The sequence below is a fragment of the Pelmatolapia mariae genome, linkage group LG10_11 (assembly GCF_036321145.2).
Source record: "Pelmatolapia mariae isolate MD_Pm_ZW linkage group LG10_11, Pm_UMD_F_2, whole genome shotgun sequence".
NCBI classification, from domain to species: domain Eukaryota; kingdom Metazoa; phylum Chordata; class Actinopteri; order Cichliformes; family Cichlidae; genus Pelmatolapia; species Pelmatolapia mariae.
Window position 1 is genome coordinate 22,727,049 of NC_086236.1, and position 23,053 is coordinate 22,750,101.

The 23,053-nt window shown below is 36.9% G+C and overlaps 3 protein-coding genes across 3 annotated transcripts; 2 read left to right on the plus strand and 1 right to left on the minus strand.

The window, feature by feature from the left end:
• Window positions 1–210: 210 nt before the first annotated feature.
• Window positions 211–10,476, plus strand: taf6 (TAF6 RNA polymerase II, TATA box binding protein (TBP)-associated factor). The gene is made up of 15 exons (XM_063487857.1): window positions 211–409; window positions 2,399–2,556; window positions 2,676–2,762; window positions 2,875–3,028; window positions 3,113–3,169; window positions 3,265–3,384; window positions 3,507–3,628; window positions 4,549–4,626; window positions 4,732–4,833; window positions 4,945–5,127; window positions 6,218–6,292; window positions 6,381–6,506; window positions 6,633–6,806; window positions 8,750–8,941; window positions 9,192–10,476. The coding sequence occupies exons 2-15, from the start codon at window positions 2,401–2,403 to the stop codon at window positions 9,480–9,482; spliced, it is 1,917 nt and encodes a 638-aa protein (XP_063343927.1). The 5' UTR covers window positions 211–409; window positions 2,399–2,400; the 3' UTR covers window positions 9,483–10,476.
• A 1,891-nt stretch (window positions 10,477–12,367) lies between these two features.
• sat2b (spermidine/spermine N1-acetyltransferase family member 2b) lies at window positions 12,368–16,595 on the plus strand. The gene is made up of 6 exons (XM_063487252.1): window positions 12,368–12,494; window positions 12,648–12,699; window positions 15,040–15,123; window positions 15,601–15,702; window positions 15,784–15,824; window positions 15,992–16,595. Exons 1-6 carry the CDS (start codon window positions 12,432–12,434, stop codon window positions 16,169–16,171), a joined length of 522 nt encoding a protein of 173 aa, XP_063343322.1. The 5' UTR covers window positions 12,368–12,431; the 3' UTR covers window positions 16,172–16,595.
• A 1,233-nt stretch (window positions 16,596–17,828) lies between these two features.
• Window positions 17,829–21,708, minus strand: LOC134637192 (claudin-15-like). Its single transcript, XM_063487556.1, has 5 exons — window positions 21,492–21,708; window positions 19,035–19,199; window positions 18,247–18,328; window positions 18,022–18,132; window positions 17,829–17,934 (listed from the first exon to the last, which is right to left on the minus strand). The coding sequence occupies exons 1-5, from the start codon at window positions 21,706–21,708 to the stop codon at window positions 17,835–17,837; spliced, it is 675 nt and encodes a 224-aa protein (XP_063343626.1). The 3' UTR covers window positions 17,829–17,834.
• Window positions 21,709–23,053: the final 1,345 nt, after the last annotated feature.

Consider the following 23,053-nt stretch of genomic DNA (forward strand, 5'->3'; position numbering starts at 1 on the left):
CAGGATGTGCAGACTCGATGTTTGCTGTTCAACGTAAGATTGCCGAGTTTTAATTTAGTCTGGATTTATTTGTAACATTGGCAATCTTAATATTAAAGTAAATGTAATTAATTTCTTTAACATTTTAGTTGATTTGATTTTTAAATAAACTTTAGGCGGTTACTGTCAGTAGTATAGTCTCGCGAGACCGCAACCGGAACGTGAGTCAAAATGGCGACGAAACACAACCGCTCATTCACGAACTGAGGTCTCAGCTGCAGTCCGCGAATTAGTTACTTATTTGCATCAAGAGATGGATATTCAGAGAGAAGAAACAGCTTCGCGAAATCAGCATTTTTGTAAACATTGATTGTTTTTATTCGCATAAGTTCCTGCTTATATTCAGAGAGGAGAAAGCAACTTCACACAGGTAAAAACGTCAACGGAAGCTAAGTTATTAGCATGCAAGCTAACATGCTTAAAAATTAGCTTACCGCAAGTTAGTGTGAAATAACTATATATTTATTCAGAAGCGTAAAGTTACCATAATTTCTTCATTTTTCGCTGATCTTAGGTTTCAGTGAATATATATAAAGTGTGGCTTGTGTGTTACATGTTGTAGTTCGCTGTTGTTCCGTCAGTGTGAACAAACCCGCTCCTTGGAGCTCAGTGTGTTTGTTTACCTACCAAGTATTTGGAAAAGAGGAACTTGGACAATCTTTAAAATCACTTAACATTATATTAAATGTGTAGTCTTCGCCTCCACATTAAGTTTCAGTCTTTTTTTTTTTTTTTAAAGATTTTAGATTTTATTTGATGGGTGGAATTACATCGCGCTAGCTTTGCAATACCTCCAGTCCTGTGAAATACCGTGGACTTGTTTTCATGATAACGTTGTATATCATCTTAAGAACAAGCTCCAAAGACGTAATCGGTGTAGTTTTAAAACACGACTTCTCTCCCGTTGAGGTTTTGTTCGGTCTGTTATCGTTGCATTTATGTTAATAAATACATGCGAAACTTAGAGAATTTGTCTGACAGCAAATATGCTGTTGCTACCACAGGATCTATTATTCTATTATGAATAAGTTTTGTTGTTTCGTTGCTGACCAGAAAGTTACTGTTGTCTCAGCAAACCTCCAAACAGTTTTTCATGCATTTGACATTCTCTCATAACCCCTGCCAATCACCAGACGAGGTTTTAGATCAGTGTTTGGGTCATTGTTGCACATCTCTACTATATAATAAGCAGTTATTGTATGCAGTGTCTTGAAGGGGTTCCTTTTGTGTGATTATCCACCTTAATGGTTTTGTCTTAGGGATTGCCCATCATTAATGAAAAGGGTTTTGGATGAGGGTCTTTTGGAGATGTATAGCTGTGAGGGTTTTTTCTTTTTTTAATGGTGAACAGCAATAGGACAATCTGTGTAGTTATTGCATTGAGTCTCGGAAACTAAAAGCACAACAAAAATGATCTACAAAAGGAAATATCTATAGTAAGTGAATTTAGCCTAAATGTCCTGGTTTGGTGGGTATGTAAACAAAGAAGAAAGAACATTGTACTTAGATCTGTGCAGGTATTCTGAGGAATATTCACTAAGCACCTCTAACATTCCCAATATACTTCAGGCCCAACAATAACCACAGTAATCACACATAAAACCAATGTAAGGGAGCTGGGTTATCAGAACAAGACTCAGCTGTACATCTGCACTTAAAGGAAAAATTACACTCTTTTGAAGATACTAATGTTCACATTTTAGACAGAGAAGCCACAAAGTTTGAAATATGAGTAAAGGATGCTTCCTATGTGCACCTATAGCAACTGAGGTGGTGGTCTATATAACCAGTCAGCTATAATGCATTCTTGAGATCAATTCGCACTCACACCTTGACCCATGTCATCTTAATGGCTCACATGATGGGCAGGCTTAGCTGACATGTTACAGAGAATTCACAGCATGGCATGTGACCTCAGTGTGTCACACCCTGAAACTTGTGACCCTGATGACACAAAGACAGAGTGGGTCAGTGACATTCAGGACCACCTTCAAGGTGGCAACACATTAGAGGTTAAATACCTGGGAATCCTCATCAGCCTTTAGAACTGAAGAAGCCTTTTCAATGAGAGCGGAAATGTCTCCCAAGACCCTACAAGAACAAGTCCACTTGCCTTCAAAGGAAGCGTTTAAGACTTGATTATAAGCTATTTATAATCTCATATTAAACATCACAGAACTCTCTTAGATCTGTCAACAACATAGTATCACACTGTGATTGTTACTTTAAGTCAATTTGAGTATCTACAATTGGCTATGAACAATTAGAATTTTGTGTTTTAGTTCTAAGTGTGATCTTGACTTTGTGCGTGTGTCTACGAGAGGTTATATTTACAGACCTGTGTGCTTTCTTATGTCAGCCATGGCGGAAGAACGTCGGCAGAAGCACTGTTCGGTCGTCCTGCCTACAGAGTCAATGAAGGCCATGGCAGAGTCTGTGGGAGTGGGGCAGTTACAGGAGGACAGCTGTGTAGCCCTAAGTGAAGAGGTCAGCTACAGAATAAAAGAAATTGCACAGGTGAAGTATGAATTATCAGAGAAAATATGTGGAAGAAAAATGCTCAAAAAACAGTTACTGGAAAATCCAGATTTATATTTAAATCCTCTTTGGTGTTTTTTTTTTCTCCTTTTACATAGGATGCTTTGAAATTTATGCACCATGGGAAGAGACGTAAATTAACCACCAGCGATATAGACAATGCTCTCAAATTAAAAAATGTGGAAGTAAGTGAGAACTTGTGTGTTTTTAAATGAAGTACTTTTTGCTGGCATATTAAGTGATTTGATGGATGCAGTTTGAAGACAAGCAAGTCTCAATTAATTCCTTTCGGTACAGCCCCTGTATGGCTTCCAGTCGCAAGAGTTTATCCCTTTTCGTTTTGCGAGTGGCGGTGGAAGAGAGCTTCATTTCTACGAGGAAAAGGAAGTTGACCTCAGTGACATTATAAACACACCTCTTCCCAGAGTCCCACTAGATGTGTCTCTTAAAGGTAGTCAGAGAGTCAATTTCTTTTGTATATTTTTGTCCAATAGTATATTTAACTTGTACTCTGTGCTTGTTTGTTCATCACCAGCTCACTGGTTAAGTATTGAGGGGATGCAACCAGCTATTCCAGAAAATCCACCGCCAGGTTAGCTCTGACCAGATTTTTTTCTATTAAAGCACAGAGTTAAATATCTGGAGAAGAAACGTAGACACATTAGATATATTTTGTTTCCTTTTTAGCAACAAAAGAGCAACAGAAAGTTGAATCTACAGAGCCTCTCAAAGTAGTCAAACCTGGTCAGGAGGAGGAAGGTACGATTCAAGGCAAGGGTCAGGGCACCACAACTCCTGACGGTAAAGGTCAGTGTCTTGTTTTCTATTTAACTTTCTAATTTTTCTCTTACATTTCCCTGCTTTAGTTCATTTCAGTTTTGCCTTCACAATGCTTGTTGATAATGTTTATCTGTATCCGTCTTGTTCAGGAAAGGAAAAGGGTCTAATAAGGTTGAAACCACGCAGCACTCATGAGCTTTCTGTTGAACAGCAGCTCTACTACAAGGAAATCACAGAAGCATGTGTTGGATCCTGTGAAGCTAAGAGAGCTGTAAGTTCTGCCTCTACTTTATATTAGTATTTTGTATTATTGAATATTTTAGTAATGGTTTTGTTTTATTAATGAGCAAAAACTACAACTATATTATACAATAAATTGTATAATATAACTTAAACTTGGGCATAAAACAAAATGCCCTTTACTGTTTTTTCTTGGAAGGCTTTAGGCCAAAAAAAAGAGTTCTGTCTGAGTTTAAGTGTGCTAGTGAATGACTGAGTATGTGTGTACGCAAGTTGTTAAAGGAGTATGTGGCAGGTGCAAAGAAGAAAAGCGAACATATCCACATTCTCTGCTGTCAGCTTTCAGCAAACTGCCTAATTCTTCATGCCAGACTAAGTTAACAGGTCATCTGCACATATTCGATTTTATTTACAATTCGCTGTCCAAAGCTGACAGCGGTGGATGGAGCAGCTACAGAGTTCTCTTTTCTTCATGTTGGAGCTTGTTGATCAGGTGGTTTGATGAAGGACTAAAGCTAACTTTTTCCCAATGAAGCTTTTAATGGTAAACACAGAAACATGTGCTGCTGTTTTGGATGCCTAGAAAATCTAATGGCGCAGTCTCTGTGCACTTTGTGTGTGTGTACGTGCGTGCGTGTGTGTGTGCGTACAGACTGGGGCCCCACATTAAACTACTAACATGGTGATAGTTGAGTCCTACAGAGTCATGGATTTCTAAAAGCATTAAAACAAAAAATTTTCATCTGGGGTTTTTTTTTTTTTTTTTAATTTAGTTGTCTTTGTTACTTATTCTAAAACGGGTTGAGGAATAACATTATTTTTATTTTAATACAGTTGTTATAAAGTAAAATAGTAGTGCAGTCTAATTCTGTCATACTATCAAAAAGTTATTTCAGGCCAGTTTGTCACCTGACTTTTGTTTTTAAAAATGTTTCCATATATTTCACACAGGAAGCCTTACAGAGTATTGCTACCGATCCTGGACTTTATCAGATGCTTCCAAGATTCAGCACATTTATTTCTGAGGGCGTAAGCACATTTCCAACATCTTCTCTTCTCAAACATTTCTTTACCTCACAAAAAAGCCCTGGGCATATTTGTGTTCAAAGTGCTGACCTTTGGCTCTCTTCAAAGGTGCGTGTAAACGTGGTGCAAAACAACTTGGCTCTTCTGATTTATCTGATGCGGATGGTCAAAGCTCTGATGGACAACCCCACCCTGTATCTGGAAAAATACGTAAGTGATGGAAACAAATACAATGTTGTATTATTGTATGAAGCTTGTAACCCAAAACATACTTTCAATGTGATATTCAATTTTTTTTTCTCCTTTTCTCTCCATCTATAGCTGCATGAGCTCATCCCGGCTGTGGTCACCTGTATTGTGAGTAAGCAGCTGTGTTTGCGACCGGATGTTGACAACCACTGGGCTTTACGGGACTTTGCTGCTCGTCTTATGGCCCAAAGTTGTAAAACCTTCAGTACAACAACCAACAACATTCAGTCTCGTATTACCAAGACTTTTACCAAGGTGACGTTTTTTTTTTGTAATAAATATGTTGTTCCCATATTGAAGATGTTTTGATATTTTATACATACAAGAAAACCTGCTTCTTACATGTATCATGGTGGTGTGGTAGTGAAATGCACAGAACAGTCCTATCTTGCAACAATTCAAAGACATGCACGGGCTTGGGTGATTGGCAGTAATAAATTGGCTATAGGTGTGAATGGGTGTCTGTTGCTCTGTTATCCTTACGATAGACTTGCGACCTGTCCAGAATGAACACCAGCTTTCATCTTATGATGGCTGGAATAGACTTGAGCCTCCTTGGCGACCCTAAATTGGATATGTGGAAAAGGGGGGATGGAGGGAATCATGCAGAGTATAAATTTGATTAACTCTCTATCACCCAAGTATTAAACAGGCTCTCTGGATGTATTTCATCATTTTGGCTGTAATACTTTTGAAATTACAAAATAATTCTCTTCTTTCAGCAACCATTCCATTTATCTCTGTTCTTTTTCTCTTTCATTTTCCCAAATAGTACTGTGAAGTGCACATGGTGTAGTGTAGGCGGTGCTAATTTTTCTGTCAGAAGTTAAACTAAATAGCTTCACATTTTCTCAAAATCTAATTGATGACAGTGTAAAAATGCAGGTATCAAGCTGTGATGTGCAAGTATGTCTTAAAATTATTAATAATAATCAATAACCAAATATGCCATTGCCAATTTGTTAAAAAAAAAACCCTCATCTCTAGTTGTATTTTAACGTTTTTTTAAGGGTGTATCTACCCTTTTGCTCTTTAGTCTAATGGAATCTTACTGGCCCTGTTTTGTGAGCGTTGTTTAGGCAGGTGTGAACTTGGTAATCTCCTGTTGCGACTGAAGCGCTCTGAAGCTTTTCTTTGTGCTTTGCATTCTTACGTAGTAACAGTTAGATAGTAAACCTTTACCTCACAAATGTATCCTCTAGTCCAGGACCCAACAGTTGAAAATTCTCATGTGATTCACAGGGAGGCTTTGTAGCTTTTTTGGACTGATTCAGAACAGGCAACCAAACACCAAGTAGGAAAACACAGCAAAACACATGAATCCACTTTTTTTTTCTTCTTCCAGAGTTGGCTGGATGATAAAACGCAGTGGACGACACGGTACGGCTGCATCGCTGGACTTGCAGAACTGGGACCAGATGTGAGTGGGGTTTTGTTTTCTCTTCTTCTTCTTGTTCTGTCTGTTGCAGTGAAACCAACCTGCTGTTTTTATCTTTTATCTTCTGTAGGTGATAAAGACATTGATAATTCCTCGGCTTGCTGTAGAGGGTGCTCGGATCAAAGCAGTGATGGAAGGACCAGTGGTCTCTAATATCGATAAGATAGGAGCTGAACATGTTCAAAGCCTCCTACTGGTAATATATGAACTTTTCTGAGTCTCATACATTAGTTTGTAAACTAGAGCAGTCCAAGCAGATTACATAAACCCTGAGATTGTTATTAAAGTGTTTTGTTTTGTTTTCCCTTCTCCTTTTACAAAGAAACATTGTGCCAGTGTTATTGCCAAGTTACGACCTCAGCCTGACAACGTGGAGCAGTATCGCACAGACTATGGTTATCTCGGACCCATGCTTTGCTCCCATGTAATGAAGGCCAGGACTCAAGCAGCATTGCAAGCTCAGCAAGTCAACAGAACCACATTAACAATCACTCAGGTATAACTTGCACCCAGTTATCACCTAAGTATCCTATACCATACTATCATTTATTTATATAGCACTTTAAAAACAACACAAGGCCGACCAAAGTGCTGTACAGCAGAAATACTGAAAGTATACTATATGAATAATAATAATTATTTTCAATTTACAATTAACAATAAAATAACAGTGTCAGTTACCTGCTGATTCAAAAGTGAGGGAATGAAAATAGGTTTTGATTCTGGATTTAAAGACCACCACTGAAGAAGATTGCCTGATGTGAAGAGGAAGATCATTCCAAAGCTTCGGGGCAACAATAGAGAATGCTCAGTCTCCTCTAAGTTTCAGCCGTGATTTATTTTCAGCCAAGACTGAGAGCAACAGCTGCTCAGGCTAACCGGAGTGAACGAGGGGGGACATAGGGCTTCGGCAGATCGGACACATATACAGGCGCCAGACCATTTAAGGATTTAAAAACCAGTAAAAGGGTTTTTAAATGGATCCTAAATTCAATTGGAAGCCAGTGTAAGGAGGCCAGAACTGGAGTAATATGCTCAAATTTTCTTTTACCAGTTAAAATCCGTGCGGCAGCATTTTGCACCAGTTGCACCAGAGTTCCCTGGCCAATAGGGATGGGTATCGTTTAGGTTTTATCCGATACCAGTACCAAACCGGTACTTTTGAAACGGTGCTGGTGCTCAAACCGGTGCTTAAAGAATGGAGAACACAAAATTGGTCCAAAAACCTCTCATGTTCAGCTGTTTTTTGTAAAAAGATAACAATGTTAGCCTTTTCTGCAGCTATAGGGCATATATGGTATCACTCTTGGCTGGAAGCAGTGCTTAAACAATGGAAAAAACACAAACTTTGTCCAAAAACCTCTCATGTTTAACTGTTTTCCACTTTTTCTTTGGTCATTTTAGCCTTTTTGGCCAGGGTGAAGGGAGTATCTGCCATCAAACAAGAAGACAGCCGCATGTAACTACGACGGTGTTTGCTAGTTCACCTTACATGCATTAATGTAATAACGTGGTTAGCCTACTCAACGTAAATTACACCCGAACAACATTAAGCTACTGACCCAGAGAAGAACAGCTGTTGCTGCCATCATCATCCGTCATCATTTCTGCTACACTGGCAGGGCTAGGGGCCAGGACTCTACTCTTCAGGTTCTTGGGGGATGTTGCTAACTCCGGGTCCGATAACAGGCACCACACCCGCAGTAGATGTGCACGGTGTGAGGTCTCGCAGCAAGCTATCAAATACGGCGCATTTCTCGGCTTTTAAAAAAACGCTATGCATCGCCAGGTGTTTCATCAGATTCGAGGTGTTACTCCTTTGCACAGTATCAGCTTAAAGCACTTGTTGCAGGCTGCTGGGTTTGCATCTTTTGCTGTGAAGTACAGCCAGACTTTGACCGCTTCGCCTTGGGCATTTTTAATCTGTAGCTCTGCTCTAAAAGAACGTACGTACCCGGGCCCGCCTACTATCCTCGGAAACGTAAAATGATTGGCTAAAATCTAAAGTGTATCACATCTCAGGGAAAAAAAAGCACCGAAATAAAGCACCGAAATGTGCGCTGCTTTTCGGTCTGGTTACTACTGTTTATGTCAGAACGGATACCGGTACCCATCCCTACTGGCCAACCCCTATTAAAAGGGAGTTGCAGTAAACCAAGCGTGAGGTTATAAAAGCATGGATGACAGTTTCCAAGTCATGCCTGGGGAAAAAAAGGCTTAAGCTTTGACAGACGTCTGAGGTGATAGAATGAAGATTTTCACCACTCCATTCACGTGGCTGTTAAAATATAAATGAATGTATATTTAAAAATACTTATCTGTAATAAGAGAATTCAAAATTAAAATGGCATATTAAGATTGTTACAAGTGCCATTGGTAAATATTAGTAACTAATATGTTTGCCTGTGTTTAATAATGAACAATGCCACTTTCTTTCAGCCGCGTCCCACCCTTTCAGTCTCACAAAGCGGGCTAAGTGGGTCATCAGGTCCTCGCACTCCCAGCATCATTAAGGTCCCAAGCTCCCTCACACTGATGTCACCACGACCTGGTACCCCATCACAACCATCTCCCCCAGCTACTAAGTACATTGTTATGGCAACCAGTGCAGGACCCGCCTCAACTCAGCAGGTGATTTTATTTTTTACCATCACTACAGGAAATCTTTATAAACTGTTTTTGCATAAAGGCACAAAGCCTTTCTCATATACTTGGCCTTCATATTGGCATGATAATGTGCCAGATTTGACATTTTATAAATGCTTAGTGTTACAAAATGGAAACGCAGTGACAAAACTCACTGAATAAAGATTGCTGTCGATGATTGTGACTTTTCTAATAAAATCTACAACTGCTTGCGTGTGTTTTTGTCTATCTTCAGGTCATAACTCTCAGCTCTTCACAGTCAGCTTCACCAGTAACTAGTACTGTTCCCAGTGCTACATCTACCTTGCAGCCTTTGGTAAAACTGGAGCCTGGCAGTGGCGCTGGACTGACAGCTTCACGACCTCTGCAGAAGTACATAGTCGTGTCTCTTCCCTCATCTGCCTCTTCGTCTTTGGAGACTAAGAGCTCTGTGCTACCCACCTCAATCTCCTCAAGTTCACTAGATGGAGGGATGAAGCTAGAGCGGTCCGAGTCTCCTGGAGCAAGCACACAGGCACCACACTGAGACTTGTATGAGTAGTGGAGATTCCTATCAAGTTGGAGCAGCTGAGCACACAAGGAGATTTGTTTGGGCTGAACTTAATGGGGCAACCTCTGAGGTGGTATGAAGGGGCAATATCTGAACTCTTGACTGATTGAGAGCAAATGTGACCAGACGTAAATATGTTGATGCCCGATAAAAACCGACCAATCTGTGACATCTTCACTATTTCAGCTTATATTCAAATTGATTTCATGTTTCTTTTTTACCCTAAAATAAATGATTTTTTATGAAATCTTTCAACTGATGTGATTTTTACATTTCTGTTGTCGTTTTAAGAAACCGATTCTTTGGTATTGTCATTTTTGGTATGGGTGGCTCTCAGAGTTTGTAAATTGCTGCCAACATCCAATATCTGAGCTTGCAAAACAATCCACATGGGCATCGAGTCAGTGCAATAAATGAAAACAGTGAGGACAAACAACAGAAATGCGACAGTAGAGGGATTCTGCTCTAGTAACATAAAAACTTAGCAAGCTGTAGTTAAAATGGCCAGCTAATTTTTTTGTACTCTTTATATTTTCAGATGAAATTTAAATATATAACTCCAAACTTGCATTACATTTGAGGAAAATATGTATGAATTTGTATAAATCAAGTTTGCTGCTACATTGTTATGTGTAAATGGGTCTAATGTGTAATGAAAGGCAGCTTTAAGCCCAAAGGTTATAAAATAACCTGCGAAAAAAGACACAGCCTCAACAAAACTTAGTTTGAATTCAAAGTACCCATAAAAAAAAGTTTAAAAAAAAAAGATACAATCCTGCATTTGAAATGTTGAGTGAAAGGTCACAGAATGCAGGACGATTTCTGTCAGCAAGTGAAAACTGCAGAATAATGCCTTTTGTTTAATATACTGTAATATTTATAGAGATGACATATAGTGTTACTTTGTAGTAAATATGAATTTTAAAGGCTTTTCCTTGCTTAAGTCAATAAAGAAAAATAGAGGGCACAACTGTGTTGTTTTACTTTTGTTAGACCTTCGAAAGTAAAAACTGTGAAAGAAGTACAATTCTTTTGCAGCTGTTAAAGTTTTCAAATACAGTGAAAATGAAACAGAGACAATCCACCTCCAAAGTAAAAGCCGCACCTATTGGAATTCTTTCAGCAAATTAAGAGCTGAACCACATACACAAGCAAATAGTTTAAATACTGGACACTTGTCATATCTTTCTATTACTTTCACACAACTAGTCTCCTGTGGTGTGTAATGAAGGTTGTGATTCACGTGTAAATATAGATAATCTTTTTTTGTTTGTTCCGGGGTTTTGGGTTGTTTTTTTTTTATGTTTTTGACTAAGCTCACTTGTCACTTTGGGTGACTATTATCACAATAGGAGAAATATTTCAATATTTAAATTTCTTGAAGCTTTTCACTATACCATAAATGAAATAAGAACATGAGTATTTGTTTTTATCTTGAGTTTAGTTGTCTAAGGAGCTTGGAAAGAAAAGCGTCTGGACTTCTTTAAGTTGCTTGAAGACGTTTCACCTCTCATCCGAGAAGCTTCTTCAGTTCTAAGGTCAAATGGTGGAGAGTCCCAGATTTAAGCTCTGTGGGCGTAACCCACCGAGAGGGACAATGGACCCCTAATGACATAAATGGCTTCTTTTACTCCTCTTTCAAACCCTCAGAGGAGTAAAAGAAGCCATTTATGTCCACTGTGAGCGACCATCTTTGAATAGAGGCAGTGGCTTATGACACCAACTGTCTGCCATCTATAATCCAGTTTTTAAAATCCCTTCCCAGACGTCTTAATGCCCTCTCACATCCTGGGCCATCTGACCTCAGGAAATCACGATAGGGTGGGGCTAGGTTTCACAATGAGCTCACCCAAAACCTTGGCTGATTGTGACCTACACCCATTTTGCCACCTTGGCTCATTTGATTAGGTAGAGGATCATTAGGGGATCCATTGTCCCTCTTGGTGGGTTACGCCCACAGAGCTTAAACCTGGGACTCTCCACCATTTGACCCTAGAACTGAAGAAGCTTCTCGGATGAGAGGTGAAACGTCTTCAAGCAACTTAAAGAAGTCCAAACGCTTTTCTTTCCAAGCTCCTTAGACTAGGATGACCTGGATGACTGAGAACCTTCACAGAACTCTTGAGTTTAGTTGGAAAGCCATGTATGGCTGAATGGTTGTAATTATCCATGAGTTATTCTTAACCTTTTTGTGGAGCCTTTAAAGGTGGCTCAGTATATATAGAAAAAATAGTGGTAGCTCACTCCCATTAGCTGTTTTCACAAACTTTTAATTTCAGGGTTTTGTTTGTTTGTTTGTTTGTTTGTTTGTTTGTTTGTTTGTTTTTAAGGCCCCATAAAGCCTGTTGTGCTCTGACTTGTCATATTAGTTGACAGGTTAAAAATCCAATATCCGTCAACTAAAGAACAAGAAAAAACAGTAGTTTAAAAAGTCAAAATATTTTTCACATAAACTTTTTAAAAATGATATTCAAGCAAAATGACTAAGGACCCTAAAACAAACAAACAAACAAAAATATAAGTACGAACTTGTGAAATTTGTTCATATTTAAGCAATTTTGCTCATTTATGTGGTTCAGCACTTTTGCAGCAGTTTACTGCAACTTTTACTTTGGAGGTTTACTTTTTACTGTCTTTGTGTTGTTAGTTGTAAAATGGGGCTTATATAAAGACTTATTGTCTTATCCAAATCGAAAGGCATACAACACGGTAATACTACTACTACTACTACTACTAATAATAATAATAATAATACCTTTTTTTAAAGTTCCAAATTATTTTAACCTTTATTTTGAAGGCGGAAGTATCAAAGCGTAGCCACTTCCTGTACAGACTTTTCTTTTCTTTCTGTTTTTTTTTTTAGCGCGTAGCCTTAGAGCTGAAAACTCTGGCAAAAACCCCTGAAACTCTGCAATTACTGTAGACATGAATTTCAAAATACGGCGTGCTGCGAAGGAAGACTGCAAAGACATATCGAGGATGATAATGGTGAATTATAGTTCACTGTTTTTCCCACTTCACAGTACTTTTACAGGGCTCTGTTAAACGTTAGCTCGATATCTGAAAAGTTAGATTTTGTTTCCTAATGATTCTCCTGAGCGTGTTTCTCAGTTGACATAACAGTAAAACGGCGTTTTTCAGGATTTGGCGATTTATGAAAAGATGCCTGACCAAGTGAAGATTTCGCATGAAGGTAATTCCCCCATTAGTTAAATGTTACGGAAAGTAAAGATTTATTTGTCTAAAAGCATACCGTTTTTTCTGTATAACTTTTAATGATGAGTTTTTAAACCGACTGCAAAAGCATATGTATAATATAATATGATGAATCATTGTTAATAACTAGCCTAGTTTATCCTTATATAATGACTGGCAGCTGCAGGTGAGTCAGCCCACAGTCCTGAAATGGAGTGCAGCCATATTTACAGTTAATAAGTACACCTGTGCACCTATTAGCAGTTAACAGTAACAGTATTAACTGGCAAGGGTTAAACTCCCAACAATCAGATTATCATAATCAATCATCATTATAAACCCCACTATTAAAAAGTAAACACTTTAAAATCATTGAAACATAAATATCAAAGTTGTATATTTATTCTTTTTATAATTATATAGTCAGTGGTCAATGGTAACTTCATTGTCCCCAATGGGAAATTGATTTGCAGTATGTCCACACATCAAACAACACAAATAACAAAAAGAGAGAGAGAACAGTTCAGTTGTTTATGGCAGAATATGAAAGAAGGTTTTCTGAGATTTTTGTAGAGGAAACTTTTATTTTCATTTGTTGCCTCAACAGTTTAGGGACACACAACAACAATGCAAATGACAGTAACTGTCATGTGTCATGTTTATGTTATATGAAAGAAATGGAATAAGGTGTAAACATTCCCAGCTTCAAACAGACCTTTTCAGCAAAATTAACTTGGGTGAATTTAATTATTTTCACAGTGTCTGTGTCCCATTTTACCTTTCTCATGAAGCCATACCAGAGAGATTAATGACATAGAACCTGCCAGAATTTAACGTTTTAAAGGTACAGCTCACCACTAGATGTCAATAGATAGCAGATTTCAGTCAGTTGAGTTCTGTTTTCATATGCTGCCCAGTTCAAGTGCAAAATCCTAGCTATGGTGGTCACTGTAGGACAAACAACTCTTGCTGTAGTTCTGCTGTAGTTCATCTCTGTTGTTTACCTCAACTGTCAATATGTTTCCACATTTATTTATGCTGGAGAAGGCTGTAGAACTTGGTGAAAGGAGTTCAAGATGAGTCAATGAGTGAGTGAAAGATTTGTCCGATGACAGTGAGAGTTGAGTTGTAGAGCAGTTGATGCTGCTGTTAGCCTCTGAAATGCCTCTGAGATGCTGGTCGTGTTGTCTCTTTCCTTTCTCTGATGAAAAAACCATAGGTATGATCCATCATATCTTGATTTTGAAACTTGCCTCCACAGCAGGTGAACATCTAAAAACAAACAAACAAAAAAACCCTAACATTATACCAGCTAACGTTAGGTTAGAGTGTCCTAAAAATAACACTTTCCCTCTGATAAACAGGGGCTGGTCTCAAAGAATTTCCTTGCCAGTCACTGTATTCAAGATGGTTGGGCAACATGGTGGCTTCACCAGACCTGTTCTGATGCCTGTTCTGATGTATTTTTAGCTGATGAATTCCAAGTGTAGACTTGAACTTGGAATTAATCTTCCAGCAAACATTAGTTCGTTAGAAGATGTAATCACACACTAAACAGTATTTATTCATGAGTACAACATTCTTTTTTTTCCTTCTTTTTTTTTTTGCTGTTAAATAACGTAAAAAAATGAAATGAGCTTCTTTACCTTTAGTTAAGTTGGTATTTAAAAATGTGTTTTAGCTGCCTTGAATGATGAATTTATATATAACTATATAATTCATACATTAGATGCAGTTATTAGCTGAAACAGTAACTGCAGCTCAGTGAGAAGGAGTGGTAATTAGTCCAACAATGATTAACTGAATAAGATTAGGATTAGGTCCCTTAGATATAGGTGTATATGGTCAACTGCAATTCTTCGTGTACTTTTCCCTATCAACTGTCATGCAGCTTCTTTTGAAATACATCCAATCTCTCTTTTATTATAAGATAAAGATAGCTGGATTACTAAGTGTCTTTAAAAAAACAAATACAACCAGGTTGTTGAACTTTTGATATCTTGTGTTTTTCTAATGTGCTCATAAGTCGACGACACACTGTGACCCCAAGCTTGACACAAAAGCATCCTTTTAAGTAAAAGCCTGCTAATACCTTTGGAAAAATTTACAGTAGAGGACTGTCATTCACAACTGGCTTAATAGAGACCCTGATGCTTCTCCTACTCAAAATAATTGATGTCAGTGTCACTACTTACTATTAATGAAGAGACAATTTTAAAGAGAATTCAGTTTCTCAAATGTATGTTTTTGATGTTTCTTCTTGTTTGAGAGCTTTTTATTGCTGTTAAAATAGAGATTAAACATGTCTATATGGATAACTTTTTCTTGTGCAATTTAGAGCTAGAGCGTGATGGTTTCTGCCAGAACCCCTTCTTTGAATGCCTCGTTGCAGAAGTACCGGAAGAGCATAAGTCTAATGAGGGTAAATGTTCAATCATGGCCTTTTGTTTTTATTGTAGTCTTCCTTGTCTGCCACACTTGATCTTATCAGTATAATAAAAGGCTTCTGGCCTTGCTGTTTAGATATACATGTCTGACAAATTATGACTAAACAAGTGTCACCTCATAAATCAACAGTGGCAGATGAGGCTATTCCTCCTAAAATTAAGATAAGCGTTGTTCTTTCACATGTTAGAAACAAAGATAAACCTTGCTCAGACAAAGCAATGCTGCTATGTAATTAGGAACTTCCTAGTTCACGTCACCACAGCTGCACAGTCAGCATTAGATTATTTTAGTTTAAATTTTATATCTTAAGTCCTTATTAGCAATAGCGGTCTTTTACATTAGCAGTCCACATAAAAGTGTAGTTTAGTATAAGGAAGGGAGAGGCTTTTCCATGATATTTGTCGTAATGTTTACCTACCTTTGAAATATTTGCCTCTTTTTGTTCATATAGGATTCACAGTCATCGGGTACGCCCTTTACTTTTACACTTACAGTACATGGAAGGGGCGGGCAGTATATTTGGAGGACCTGTATGTGATGTCAGAATTCAGAGGTACAATATCTCTTGTGGTATATATATAACAGTCTAGATGTATTTGTTACTTTATCATGTTTATAATGATTTCCTCTGTAGGAAATGGCATTGGTACAGCTTTATTGAGCAAAGTTGCAGAGGTAAGACTGTTTTTGTACTTGTATGGAAAACATATTCTTTTAATTTGATTTGTTGCATTTGGAGGCTTTTGATTTTTTTCTTCTGTTTTGGTTAATATCAGCTGTTTTGTGTTATAGCGAGGTAATAGTGCATGATTAAGAGCAGGACTATTTTTTTATTTGCTCAGATTGGAAAAAAGAAGCAGTGTGTGCGGCTGCAGTTGTCTGTGTTAAACTGGAACACTCCCTCTCGAGACTTTTATGCTGCTAAAGGAGCTCAGGACCTCACTGTCACTGAAGGCTGGCACGCTATCCGCTTTGATGGACAGAACCTGGACAATTTAGCAAATGAAGCACCTAAAGATTGACAAGAAAACTATGCTGTTTACCTTTCTGTGCAAAATGGTGCTTGTTTTAAAACGTTGTTGTTGTTTTTCTCCATAAAACAGCCTTAATTATATCTTGTGTGTGTCCTTGATTTAACAAATTAATTTACAGGGGGCGAAGGATGTGAAATACACATGAATTTAGTATTTTTGATGTGATACGGCTATCCCTTTTGATTTCTTCTTCTATAGACTTGAAATAGTATCGCTCAAAGTCCCATAAACACAGACCCCTGCTAAAGAAAACACTGAGTAGCATAAATCCATGGTTCGGTACATTTTTATGTTTTCATGTACGTTTCTGAGGAACTGAAAACCCAGTGGATTACTTTCACTCTTACAGTGATGCAGCTACTGTGACCAATTAAGTAATGAAAAGGAAGAGATATTGAAACAACCTGTTAAGAATGAGGCTTAAAACCAAAACTCTGTCAACAGAATTTTTAAAGTGCTCTACATGACTTTATGCTATAAATGTTATATTTTAAACTCTTCCTTACATTTAAATTATTTATCACCGATCAGCAAAATGTTACTTGACTCTCATTGGGTAAACCAAATCCCAGATGTGACATCACAGCTTTCCAGCAGGTTGCAACTGTGAGATACTCCAAAGGTGACTTTTTGTTCCTGGAAGATGGCATTTTTAAAGTGTTGAATCTATATTATGTGAGAATGTAAAACACAATGTGTCGCCAAACTAAAATGGGCATTAAAGAATCAAGTGGGCCCTGAGAAAGTACTGTTATTAAGTGGGTTATATGGCAAGATTTGAGCTCCGAGCTTTTTCTTTGTTGATTTAAATATTCAAATGAAAAGCTGCTGTGCAAGCAAGTTCTGTGAATGTCCCTTTATTTGACTGTGCAAAGTAGTTAATAATGACAACGTCACCTGTGCTAAACACCACTGAGCATCACTAGCAGAAATCATAAACGTATTAACATTCTCATAATTTAGGGCATTCGATTACTGTGAACTGGTAAATAACTGGTAAATATATAGTAAAAAAAAAAAAAAATCTTGAGAAATGTGTAAAATCAAAATAAAATCAACAATGTGACATGACAATATAGACTTTATGTGCCAAGCTACTCTGTGCTTATGTTTGTTTCATTCCTTTTACTCAAGTGGCTCCTGCAAAAAAACCAAACAAACCCAAAACAAACAAAAACCCCACTGGATGAAACCACATGTGTCCTGTTATTGTGATAAATTATGCATGGGACCATTAGAAAACAAAATATACCAACTGTGTGCTTAGTTGGAAGTGTGACTTTTACATCAAAATTTACTTACTGTAACAGATTTTGTGCTGGAACCTATGACCGTAATTGATATTATAATGTCACAGTTTTCAATATCTAAGTCATGACTGAAATGTAACTAAGTAGTTATATGTTTAGAATAATAAGGGGATTTTTACAATATAAATACAAAATAATTACAAGTTCATGTACAGCAGACATGTAGTTAAAGGATTAAAAACACGTAATTTAAAGATTGATATCATAAAGCCAATAATCAACAAAATTCCATTCAGAATTAGTGTTTTATAAATGCTACCAGATTTTTTTTTTTTTACTCATTATTGTCTCTTCCAGAAAGATTCTGAATCCGCTTACTTTTCCGTCTACACATTAACTTCTTAGACATATGCGTTTCTGTCATAGTTGCTTGGTACAGACTGAGAGGGTGCCACAGTTGATAGCACGTGTCCTCTGGAGGATGGTTGGAGTGGATACGGTCTAAAATACAAAAGGCACGTTTAATTTTAATTATACACCTGTTATACAATGTCTGGCGAATTAAACTTTTCAGCAACAGTTACTCACATTTTTTCATTGTCAGTCATAATTCCGCAGGAACACAGCAGGCACGAGCCTCCACAAATGGCAAGCGTGGCTGAAGCCCAGCCAATATAAAGCGCCTCTCCAAGCTCATACCTGCAAGACAATAAGATTTATTTATATGACATTTTGATTGTAATATTTATTTAATAATAACAATTTTTAATCTATGTTATGTGCTTTCAGCTGATGCAGATTATATTGCCTTACTTTGTCCCTTGGTAGAGAATGTCAAAGAACTGCTGGGTGATGTTTGCTGCGTACCAAGACACAGCAATCATGGTGCAAAGCCCTACAAAATGCAAAAACAAGTTAAATTCACAAATAGTGCACATATCTTTATAAAAAAAGTCAAGTTTAAAAACATTAGGCCAGTTGTGCAACAAAGATACCATCTAAATATTGCATAAGATTTTTTAAAGGACTATTCCTTTTTAAAAACTTTACAAGTTGTAGTTCAGTAAATTATATCAATTATGTAAATTAAAAATATGTTGTTAAATGAAAAAGGTATATATGAAATATAGCTTTTTAAAATACAGGGGAAAATACTTTTTGGTCAATGAGATGATCCTGTAACTGGGTTCACACACTGTTTTTTAAATGGGGTAACCAATAGTGCTGTTGAAATGCATAAACTCTTATTAATGACGGTCCTATATCAGCAGGTTTGTTAGCGTAAGGATAACCTTTTGAACTAGTAAACCATTATATAATGGTGATATGATAGCTTGTCTTCTGAAAAGTAGAAATCGAAGAACCAGGCATGCTTATATTTAACCAGGTGTTCTGTGCAAAGATTCAGTTGGGAGTGTGAACTGTCTTAAATCTGTCACATGACTTCATGGAGGCTAGGTTGCATTTCTCAAGTTGTAAGTCTGGTTCAAATAATCAGGCAAAAATTTCACATGCAAACACTAAAATGCTTGTTTTAAACTAAAGGGTTTTTTTCCATTCCTTTTTTTTCATAGATCTTGCATCCACCCCCAAGTCTTTACCTTGCAGTAAAAAAAACACTCCTCCAACTGCAGAAATCTTCCCCTTTAGAACATAGTTTTCTCCACCTATTTTCGAGCACTTCATTCCTACAAACGTAGCTGCCAGGCCAAACGACCCAAACACAATTGAAGCAATCATCAGTGCTCGGGAGGCCTGAATGTATCCTGTGTGCAAACAATAAAAGACAGAATAACATATTGATTTATAAGTTTGTGTACCGTATGATTATATATAAATAAGTAACAAAGATTTAAGCAGTAAGTTGGTAAGAACTTTAGAAAAAGCTTTTTTTGTTTCATATGAAAAAAGCTTCATATAAAAAATTCTTGTCCACAGATTTTCATTTGTTTCAAATTTCAGTGAGAGGCTCCACCTTGAATCTCACAGGACAGACACAATGATATGAGTTGATTAAGTTCAGGCAGACCACAAATATTTTCAATGTAAATTATTCCACATTTCACAACTGATAAAATAGCATATTGTAAAAGCGTCTGTTGTTTCAGAGAACAGGAAATGTTTATCCTTTCAGGTCTAGGCAGATCTTGTGACCAGGCTGGACAGCCCATCTTGGTTCTTTTTTAGTACCAATCAACCAGAATACATAGTATAGAAATGTGTGCCTCAGGATTGTAGGCAAGACTGATAACTGTTTGAGTACTACAAAACTCTTTCTCTTTGGATCACTTTGATATGGTGAATATTTATATGGCACATCGTATAACTTGATTCTTAAACAGTGACTTAAGAAATACAAACCAAAGTAGATGCTAATTGCTGAATGGGCATTAATTAATTATAATTCAGTCAAAGTTTTTATTGCATTTGTTTTTTTCTGGATTTTCTATTGTAGTTACTCTGTTCACCAGTACTTAGTACAGTAGAAATTTCCAGACCAGTAAACGACAGACACACCCTGAACAAGTAAAATGTTGATGAAAACATTCATAAAAAGGATCAACCTTTTTTACCGTTGTGTATCATTTAAGGTCAGACTGTTTAATTATTTGTTATTAATGTTTTTTTTAAGTTTTTTTTTTTTTAAATGATTTTTACAACATAGTTTAAGATGGTTTAAGATAAAATCTTACTTGGAAAGTCTTGGGCTTGAGTAGCTAAGCCAGATGAATACTTAATTGATTAATAAGAAGTACTTAACTTAATAATACTAAAAAACTAAACAAGAACATATATGTGCTGACCAGATACCACTAAGCGCAAGCAAAGATGGGAAATCACGGCAATAATTAACTCCTGTAGAGTCAGTTGCGCTGGACATCCAGAGGTTTTCATTGTTGATGGGGTGAGATAACATTACCATCCACTGTAAATTCCTTCCAGTATCGATTTGGAAGGGTGACCCTGATCATTATCCAACTGTGAAAGCCCAGAAATAAAGCAAAAGCTTCCACTATTGGGTTTATAACGAAAAATAGATGTAAACGTTCATCTCCAAACTATGTTCCCACGCAATTTTGAGGTTGTTAGCCACCGAGCCTCAATGTGTCAGAAAATTTTCCTGCTAAGATACTACAAAAAGTACAAATTAATGATTAATTCCAGCTCACTCACCTTAACATTCTCTTTATTCTGAGTTCTATTCAAACTTTTCAAAGACTCAAAATGTTACCCAACTTGCGGGGCCACAGAGAGGTGCTTACCAATGTCTATAGACTTAAAGCTACATGTCACCTTTTGCCATTTGCTTTAAGTCCTGTGCCAATGTTATTAACTATTTATTGATGGGATTCAAGCCATGCTTTGGCTCCTCATTTCACTCTCTATACAAGGGATGATGGTAACAGCTGTGGTAATAGGTGATGAGGATGCATAGTTGCATTATGACCCTGAGTCAAGCCTGCTTGCCTGTCTATAAACCAGACGGACTCATTATTAGTTTTTTAGAATCCCAGTGTTTGGTAATGAATAAAAGAAGCATTTAACTTCAAAATGTACTCTCTTCCAAACAGTTTTAAACTAAATTGCCTAAAATGAACATGTTATCTCTGAGCATTGCTAAAAACAAGTTTTACTTGTTCTGTAATGGAGTGAAGTACCACCAACCCTAAAATGGTTTTGAACATTGCGTATACACACGTGACAAAAATAAACTTACATGAGAAATTTGGCAAAAAGTTTGTTTAAATTGGACAGATGCTGTTTATTTTTTCTGTCACCCCTTCAGATTACAGCCTGTGGCCGATATTGGGGGTTTTTTTTTGGGCTTTTTATGAAGATTATTTGATTATTATTTCATATTAAGTTTAAAGCATTTCTTTCAGTATGATTGTAAAATTTCCTAAATCATCAAGAGAATAAAAATACATATATGAGAATATGCAAGCTATGCATATAATCCCAAGTAATTTTATATTAGTTACCTAATTAAATTATTGTAAATGGCATATTTTGGAAGATGAAAAAAATATTATGTAAAAAATTTAAACTTTACTAACCTGGAAGAGCAAAAAGGGATGGAAAGTCACGACAGTTATAGTTCCCCGTGGAGTCACTTGCACAAGACATCCATAGGTTCTCATAGAGATTAGAAGTTAATATAACACTCCCGTCTTGACTGGATTCCCTCCAGTGTTGATCTTCTAGTGTTATAAGAGTCAATATCCAACTAACAAAACCTAGAAAAAGTGCTACGACTTCAATGAGCGTGTTCATCTTGGCAGTAATTTTTATTAATAATTAGCAGAAGTAATAATAATTGGAGGAGCTCTAGTTGCAACTTCAGTATCTGATACACATTTTGGCTGTGTGAGAACTGACTCAGGATTTTTTTTCTCATGCACTGGTACCTGGACTAATATCCGCATTGATTTATAGGCTGTAGCTACAATATAAGTGTGCTAATCCCGCCCAAAATACATGACATTACACATGGTAGGCAAGTTGCAAGTTGAAATGTAAGTAAACAAGGAGCATGTTCATAAAACATTAACTGTTTGTATTATTAAGAATAATGTTTTGCAGCGGTTCCAGTTCCAGTTTTTTGTTAATCTCCAAATCTTGTCCTTCTGTCTGTGTCCTGTTTCTGAGGAGTTGGTAACTTTTAATTTTAATGAGGCTATTTCATGTTCCATGGGCAAATACTTAGGGGGGAATGCTGAATTAACAGTAAAGCAAACACTTGAAGCTGCTTAGGTGATCTATAAAGTTTGCAGCAGGAAAAAAGACCCGTTTAAATTCCTAACATTTGTAAATACTTTTTTTTAAGTGATACAGCATATCGATCCAACAATGTCTGTTCTGTTGAAACATTAGCTTGAAAAAGTGCAGAGCTGTCACCTAAAAGAACCTGCATAAAGGCCTGGCTGCTACAACTCAACCTTATAATTCATTAGTGTCTACACATGAGGAAGAAATGTATGGAAATGTAAAAAAAAAGTCCAGAATTTATCTATACTGTATAATATATATGAAATGTATGTTTGTTTTAAATTAATTAAGACTGTCCCTGAATGTGGCTTCTCAGAATGAATGGTGATGTTTACCATCTTTGACTCAAGCAATTCTTAGTTTCTAAGAAACTTCAAATCACCCCTGAAAGTCTGTATCTTATCAAATGGGAATTCTCTTTTGCTGCCAGCAATCAAAAGCATAGTTCAAAGTACTGTCATATACTTACAGTACTGAAAAGGAATTACACTTTTAATCTTTTGTTAATGTTTTATCTCCCTGCCCTCCTCTCTATAAATTTAAATACTGATTTACTTGTGTCCGCACTGACCTCTTTGCTTAAAGGGAAAATTGAACTGAATTAAACAAATCAGAAGTAGCCAGACTTGATGCTTAAAATCAACCCTAACTCTAACCCCTTCATTTTCTTATTCAAGACAAAATAATTCAAGATACAATTTTATTTTTATTATTTCAACAATTTTAAGTGAAGGTGTTAAATTTTACCTAGTTATAGCAAGTTAATTTACTGCAAGTGTTGCATATCCCTTTCACGTTTCAGCTGTAATTACTGGATATGTGCCATGCTTTTGTACCCCTGGCTTTCAAC

Excerpts from the sequence above, each read along its gene's own strand:
- LOC134637192 (XM_063487556.1), bottom strand. The coding sequence starts at position 21,708 with ATGAACACGCTCATTGAAGTCGTAGCACTTTTTCTAGGTTTTGTTAGT. Across the intron at positions 18,329-19,034 it reads AGTGTTTTTTTTACTGCAAG|GGCTTTGCACCATGATTGCT; the intron begins GTAAAGACTTGG and ends TGCATTTTGTAG. Across the intron at positions 18,133-18,246 it reads ATTCTCTACCAAGGGACAAA|GTATGAGCTTGGAGAGGCGC; the intron begins GTAAGGCAATAT and ends ATTGTCTTGCAG.
- sat2b (XM_063487252.1), top strand. The coding sequence starts at position 12,432 with ATGAATTTCAAAATACGGCGTGCTGCGAAGGAAGACTGCAAAGACATA. Across the intron at positions 15,124-15,600 it reads AGAGCATAAGTCTAATGAGG|GATTCACAGTCATCGGGTAC; the intron begins GTAAATGTTCAA and ends TTGTTCATATAG. Across the intron at positions 15,703-15,783 it reads TGTGATGTCAGAATTCAGAG|GAAATGGCATTGGTACAGCT; the intron begins GTACAATATCTC and ends TTTCCTCTGTAG.
- taf6 (XM_063487857.1), top strand. The coding sequence starts at position 2,401 with ATGGCGGAAGAACGTCGGCAGAAGCACTGTTCGGTCGTCCTGCCTACA. Across the intron at positions 2,763-2,874 it reads TCAAATTAAAAAATGTGGAA|CCCCTGTATGGCTTCCAGTC; the intron begins GTAAGTGAGAAC and ends CTTTCGGTACAG. Across the intron at positions 4,627-4,731 it reads GCACATTTATTTCTGAGGGC|GTGCGTGTAAACGTGGTGCA; the intron begins GTAAGCACATTT and ends CTCTCTTCAAAG.